Here is a 7,824-nt window from a genome sequence, read left to right as displayed (position 1 = left end):
ATGATATTTAGTTCTATTTCGCATTTTTAGTTTCTTTTTTAATATAGTACAGATTTATAGATTTTAAATATTAATTTAAAAAAATAAAATTAATATTTATATGCTTTTCCGACGGATTTCCGACGGATTTTTCCGCCGGTACTTTTTCAAATATAAAAATATATTTTTTAAAATAAATCTAAAATTAATATTTATATATTTTTCCGGCGAATTTCAATCCGCGGGTAAATTTTTAAATTTAAAGATATATTATTTCAAAAAGAATTTTATTTTTCCGTCGAGAAAAGTTTCCGGCAGAAATTTCCGCCGGTAAATTAATTTTTTTTAAAAACGCTTAAATATTTTCTTAACTTAATCATGATTTTATAAAAAAAAACCGGCAAGAAATTTCCGGTGGCCGTGATCCGCCGGAAAATGGCAAAATCCGCTGTTGATTCCGTCAAAAAAAATTCACCGGCACAACTTTTTCTGGCGGCAGAATCCGCCGAAATTTACTGTTTCCGACGGATTCTGCCGTCGAAAAAAATGGTTTGTTTGGTAGTGGAAAGTGTCAACACAAGTGGATATTTGTCTCTTCTTCACTATGGACAAACAAAGGTTATGATGCATTGACGTGTTTTTGATGCATGTACAAGTGTAAATTGTTATTTTATGCCTTTAAAACTGGAATTGTTTTGATATGGATGTATATATGCATTTGTAGAACAAAGAATAAACATATTCTTGGGGCTTTTCTAAGTTTTATCGAGAGGGAGAAGCGTTCAAATAAAAACCTGCTTCATTTATGTAAATCATGTAAAGCAATCTCATCCATTTATTTTTTTGATCAATGGTCATGATTAGTTTACTTTATTTTAGGAAATTAAATATATATATATATATTAAAATTTTATTTTATTTCAACAGTAAGAGCAAAAATGGTAAACAAAATTTAACATTTGGTAACATCCTTCTAGATATTAATGACACTATTTTCATTTTTTAAAGCAATATATTATTTTTAACTTTAAATCACATCCATCAATAAAACATATCAAAATTTTTTTTGAATATAACACCATATTCAATTATATGGATTGAATCGCTTTAAATTTTGAATTACATTATATGAACGAAATTGGTTTCACCATGAAAATGTTTCGGTTCACATAATTTATTTGCAACAGGACCCGGTTTCACGTTCATGAAACATGTTTCATTTTCCTTTTCATAATTTATTTTCAAAATGCACCTGTTTCATTTTCCTTTTCATCAACAAAATGAATCAACTACACCATCAATGCAACGGTTTCACCATAAAAATGTTTTGGTTCACCTAATTTATTTGCAACATGAACCAGTTTCACGTTCATGGATATTGTCATCTTCATTATTTTAATTTTAGATAAATACATGAAACAATTTCATTTAAAATTTCGTTAAATATTATATTAAACAATTTCATAACCATATATGAAACAAATTCATCAAAAACAATATTATATGAAACAATTTAACAAGATTAAACAATTTCATGAAAAAATTTCATAAGATTAAATAATGAAATCGACGAATGAGGGTGATTTGTACAATAGGGTCGAATTGTTGTATTTGATAAGTGTTTTCCTATACGATTCTTGAGTTTTATCAAGTCTTGTTATCTTCTCCTAAAAACATAATCCCTAACATGTTTCTTATTTTAATTGTGCATGATAAATTTTTGTAGTGGTGTCTTCAAATACAACCAAATTAAAGGGTACAACCGTTACAACCCAATCTTGACCTTCTATTCTCTTGATCAACGGTTGAGAATTTTCTGAAACTTTAATTGATTTAAAAAATTAGGGAAAGGGTGATTTTGGAATATATTTTAATATTTATTTAAAATTGGAAACCATAATTAGTTCCATAATTTCTCAACCCCCCCCCCCTTTTCTCTCTCTCTATCTAGCCATCGCGGGTAAACCCACAACCACATGTCATCTGCATCTCACTCGATCTGGATAATATCCATCCATATTTCTCTCTCTCTCTCTCTTACTCTCTCTCTCTCTCTCACACACACACACTCTGTTTATTAAATGACGCTAGGAGTACGGTGAAGCCGACATTAGTGCATGGGTGGTCCGAGAACATAAATAGTCGGAAGCTTTCATCCCTGAGATCATATGATTTCGTTTGTGAAAAAGTGACAAACATGAAAAGGTAATAAATTTTTTTCATATGTGGATCATTTTTCATATTATTTCATTAATGAAAAAGCGATGAAATTATGTATATGGATCATTCTTGTATATGAAGTTTTCATGTGGATCATTCTTGTATATGATTTCATATATGAAAAAATAATGAATTTTTGTACATGAATCATTTTTCTATACGCTTTTTTCATACGTGGATCGTTTTTTCAAATTGTTTCATATATGAAAAAAGATATGAATTTTTGTATATGGATAATTCTTATATATGAAGTTTTTATGTATGGATCATTCTTGTATATGGTTTCATATATGAAAAAATGATGAATTTTTGTATATAGATCATTTATGTATATGCTTTTTTCATATGTTGGTTATTTTTCATATTATTCCATATATGAAAAGGTGGTGAATGTTTGTATACGGTTATGAATGATTATGAATTGTTTTTGTATTACAGTTATTAATGGTTCTTGTATTACAGTTATGAATTTGGATTATAAATGGTTCATTTATTAATGAATTAATATTTTTTTTAAAACGAATTATTCCTAAAATATGTAGTCAGTTACATATGGTAACCGAATAAGACATTTAAGGAATTAATATATATTTTTTTTAAATCTAAAGTAATCGCCTTACTCATGGTGAAACTTGCATCTTTAAGTTAGGGGTTGTTTAACAATTGCTAAATGGTTTGACGTTGAATGATTAAGTGGTCAGAGACAGACTTTTTTTGTTACCAAACATGATTCACCTCTTAATGATTCAGAGACTCTATCTTAATGAAACTATTAAGAGGTAAACAAACAATCCCTTAGGTTTAGGCTACCGCTGGTTGTGCTGCGTATTTCGTAAGCTTAAAAGTTCGAATACAATAGGAAACCCATTTTTGCATAGGATTCAGTACAAGGAGGTCTATAACTGTTTGGTTGGTTTTTTCTATCAACTCCTTCATAGATTAGATTGTCTATATTAATCAAGTTGTATACATAGTTTTAGATTAAATTATTCTTTGATTATTGTACTGGATAAACTGTTTGAATATCAGAAATAATTATTTAACCTTCGGTCTATATCAAACATTGATTAAAATAATTGTTTGATTAAAACGTTGAATGATAAAAAAAAATATATCAATCCACCTCCCTTTGAATATGGGAAGCATAGCTTGTATGTATCATGTTGACTATCTAGCATTTCTAATAGATTCTTCAAAATGGAAAAAATAGATAGATCGAGTGATCTTCTGATTCAACAAATTACCCAAAATTTTCTCCAAAATAAAAAAAAGCAGGAGAGAAGATGCAAAAATCTCTAAATTTGGAGAAATCCCCAAAAATGATTACCATGAGAGAGACATTTTTTTGTTATATTTCACCAGTAAGAAATCTTGAAATTAAATGTTTAGATGAGAGAAATAATATTTTATTAAATGTATGTAATATTTTAATAATATAATGAATGTTGTAATCTATAAAATGGAGAAACAGTAGGAATTGAATATAATATTTTTTGGAGATTTTGAATTTTGATTCTCCATTTTAGAAAATCTGTTGAAGATGCTTAAGATCAAATTCCGAATTACAAGTTATTGAGTTGTGGAGATCAGTTTAAAGAGAGTGTTTGAGATTGCTTATTTTACAACAACTTATGTTTTTTTTTTTTTTTTTTGTAAAAGTACTTATCAACTTATATGGTGTCGAACCGGAGTTTTATAAAAAGTGTTTAAATTAGCTTATGGCGGTACCAAAACGTAATAAGTTGACAAATCATTTTTTAGTGTTTGACAAATTTTGCTTATACATGTAAAATGACCAAAAAGGACATGAGAAAGGAGGAACTATGTTCAAAGGTCGCCTACGTGAGGAAGAACTGTCGATTTCGATTTCTGTAGGAACTGGTTGAAGATCGCTTCATGGGGAAGGAGGAACTGTGTTCGTTTCGATTTATGTAGGTGAAGGTTGATTCGATTTCTGTTGATGAACCGGTCGATTTCGATTTCTATAGGTGAAGGTTCAATTTCGATTTCTGTAGGTAAAAGTTTCGATTGAATTCTGTTGATTTCTGTAGGGCGTACGTATCTAATGAGAATGTAATTTAGGTTTAGGGTTAAAAGGTAAAATGGTTTCCACAGCTAATAAGTTGAATGTAATAAGCTAGAACGAACTAACTTATAAAAAACTCCTTATATTACCGGTTTGACACTGGTATAAGCATTTCTTTCACCATCAAAACACTAAAAACTGCTTATTCCCGATACCACACCGAAATAAGCCAATATAACCGGTAAACAACCCTAAAAAATATACACAAAGATTAAAGAAAATAGAATTATTTCAATAGTTATTTAAGAGAGAATATTTTTAACTTATTTCAAAATGTTGTTTGACATTTTGCTTAATTTTATAGTACAGTAATTGGCCGTCCAACTCCAATTAATAGCATTTTATAAACTATACCAACTAATTAATTTAAAATTTCAACAGTACTGACCTTATTGTCTGTTTTATATAAACTACAAAATATTCATAACTTGCTATGGAAATTATTTGGGTATGTTGGAAGCAATATGTGGATATATTCCATATGGGTGCATAGTTTATTTTCGAAATTTGAAATTTGTGAATTTTAAGAACTAAGACCAAGATTTAAACATCCAACATAATAAGGAAAAACCATAGTAAAATTAAGCCTAATATTCTTTGCTTACTTGTGAACTCTGATGAAGACCGTATGTTGGTTTTTTTATGCGTTGATTCTGGACTTACGGGCATCCATAAAGTGATAAAGGGAACGAGCACCACGATCTACTGTTGACTTGATGGCCGTGGGACTGGTGTGGTAGGGGACCTCCAGTGGGTGGTGTCTACCCTTTTTTGAATGGTAGTGATCATTTCTATGAAATCTTAATTCATCAACTCTTCAAACTGCTTAACCCCGGCTTCTTCATCCCTTTTCGATCTTCAAAAACTCTCCTGATTTCTGTGGCTTCACCCCATTTCTTGTTTGATGAGTACAAATTTGAGAGCAATGAGTGATACAAACAATGAGACTCCATTTTGGACAATTTCTGTCCTGCAAGCTCCCCAAGCTTCATGTTCATGTTAGTTCTACATGCACTAAGAAGAGCTCCCCAAACGGCAATGCTGTCCAATGGGACGCATTTGCTGGAGTTCTGATAAGTCCCACTTCTGATCACATCATACGCTTCTTCCAAACCGTTGGCCCGTCCTAACATGTCTATAATGCAAGTCCAGTGCTCCATGGTTGGTTGAATCTTGTGTTTGGTAATCATGAGGTCAAAGAATTTACATCCATCTTCAATAAGCCCACAATGGCTGCAAGATGAGAGAAGAGAGGTGAATGTGATAGAATCTGGTACATATCCATTTTCCTGCATTTGAGCGAAAAGTTTACTAGATTCGCTCCCTTGACCGTTCATTCCATATCCTGCAATCATTATGTTCCAAGAGCTTTGATCTTTCCTGAAATCGTTTTGTGTAAACAAGGCTCTAGCTTTCTCTATAATGCCAATCTTTGCAAATGAATCAATCAAAGTATTCATAACAAGTGTCTCAGAAGCGAGCCCAAGTTTCAATATGTAACCATGAAATAACTCAACATAACCAGCTGAGATAGCTAAAGATCCCCGAAGTAAAGAAATAATTGTTACAGAATCTGGCTTGTACCCTTTTTCCGACTGCATTTGATGAAAGAGTCCAAGACCTGCAGAAGAACATCCAGCTTTCATATAACCACAAATCATGGTATTCCAAGTCACTATATTCTCTCTAGGCATTGAATGGAAAAACACTTCAGCACTTTTGGTGCATCCACATCTCATATACATATCTATCAAGGCGTTCCCTACCATAAGATGTGAAGAAAATCCTTTTGAAAGACCAAGCCCATGGATCATATTACCTTGTTTTAGAGAATCCATTTGTCCACACGATTGAAAGAGTGCCACCATAGTTATAGGATCTAGCAACACTTTACAACGAACCATTTCACGAAAAATAATCATCCCCTTTTCAATCTGGTTATTCAGATTATATACAGAAATTAATGCATTCCATGTTGCAGTATTCGGGTGGTGAATACAAGCAAACAACAATTCAGATGCTTTCACATCTGAACACTTCCCATATGCATCCAACATTGAAGTAGCCAAAACGATGTCTCCTTCCATGTCTAGAGCCCTCTTGACAATCATTGAATGGATTGATTTGATTCTTTGAATATTTCCCAGATTTGCATAAGCAGGAAGTACATTAGCAAATGAGAAAGAATCTGGTTTAACATTAGGTTCCATCACTAGCCATTCATAAACATCTGCTGCCTCCTGGCTATAACCTTTTTGTTTATACATTGCAATTAGCGCGTTCCAAGACACCAAAGTCTTGTTTATCAAATCTTGTTCGAATACAATTTGGGCGTAATCAAGTCTTTCGCATTTTGCATACATATCAAAAATAGCAGTTCCTAGTTGGACATCAAGATATAAACCCATACAGATCAAGTGCCCATGAATGCTCATCCCAATACCAACTCCCCTAGCATGGCCAGCACTCGAAAGTAAAGCTAAGAACGTAACAACATTAGGAACCAGATTCTCAGCTCGCCTTAAGCATAAAAAGAGGTCAAAGACTTTGTGCCAGTTCCTGTTTTGTGCGTATCCCGTAAACAATGAGTTCCAAGAGACTATATCCTTATGAATCACCTTGTCAAAAACTTGTTGAGCAAGATCCAGCCTACCCATTTTAACATACATTGAAATCAATAAATTCATTACGAGAACGTGATCATCAAACCCATTTTGTTTCACATAATCATGTACAAAATGCCCTTTTTCAATGCTGTTCAAATCGCTGTAAGCCCTAATTACATGACAAACAGACTGTACACTTGGAAAGACACAGAATTCCACCATCTTCTCAAAAGCAATCACAACATCCTCATAGGTCCGATTACGTCTAAGCCAGTGTATTATGCTATCAAACACATCCCCACTACTTTCCGGCATTTCTTCGAACACCTTATAGGCATCCTGAAATTCACCGAGCTTTACATACATCCAAAGAAAATCATTCCCAACATTGACACAACATCCAAAACCACCACATTTGATCAAGTACCCATGATTCACGAGTCCAGCATCAGGGAACGGCAGAGAAGAACATGAATTAAGAATCGAAGGAAACGTAGAAATTTCGGGTTCTGAAATGTGGAGAAGTCTCTTGAAGAGATAAAGGGATTGCAAGCATGGGCGGGTTTGGCAAAATGATCTGATCAGGGGGTTCATAAGTGGGTTTTTGTAGAGTTGGAACTGGCGGGGAAAAGGAAACCAGGACCGTTATGATACAAACAGAAATTGGCAATGGATGGAACCTTAGATTTGGCCATTTTAGAAGCGGGCCTCATTTTCTTCATTTGGATAAAAAATTTATATGTCTAATGTCTATTTCGAAAATGATTATATATTAGATTACTTTTAGTAAACAACAATTTTTTGGATGAGATATAGGGACAAGATAAAACTCAAGAATTATATTCGGAAACATTTTTTGAATATAATAATTCAACCCTATTTGTCTTGGACTCACGAATTTTGTATAGGGATAATTCGTCAATTTTTTCTCTA

General features: G+C 32.5%; 1 protein-coding gene and 1 long non-coding RNA gene across 2 annotated transcripts; one reads left to right on the top strand and one right to left on the bottom strand.

The window, feature by feature from the left end:
* Positions 1-2,000: 2,000 nt before the first annotated feature.
* LOC112508154 lies at positions 2,001-4,318 on the top strand. The gene is made up of 2 exons (XR_003068619.1): positions 2,001-2,184; positions 4,003-4,318. It is a non-coding gene; the product is annotated as an uncharacterized LOC112508154 (long non-coding RNA).
* A 505-nt stretch (positions 4,319-4,823) lies between these two features.
* On the bottom strand, positions 4,824-7,507 carry LOC112507825 (pentatricopeptide repeat-containing protein At3g12770-like). The gene has a single exon (XM_025112545.1). The coding sequence runs from the start codon at positions 7,483-7,485 to the stop codon at positions 5,095-5,097; it is 2,391 nt and encodes a 796-aa protein (XP_024968313.1). The 5' UTR covers positions 7,486-7,507; the 3' UTR covers positions 4,824-5,094.
* Positions 7,508-7,824: the final 317 nt, after the last annotated feature.

The sequence above is a fragment of the Cynara cardunculus genome (genome assembly GCF_001531365.2).
Source record: "Cynara cardunculus var. scolymus isolate 2C chromosome LG 2, CcrdV1, whole genome shotgun sequence".
Taxonomy (NCBI): Eukaryota; Viridiplantae; Streptophyta; class Magnoliopsida; order Asterales; family Asteraceae; genus Cynara; species Cynara cardunculus.
The sequence above is the reverse complement of the archived record's forward strand: the minus strand, read 5'-3'. Positions and strand labels throughout refer to the sequence as shown.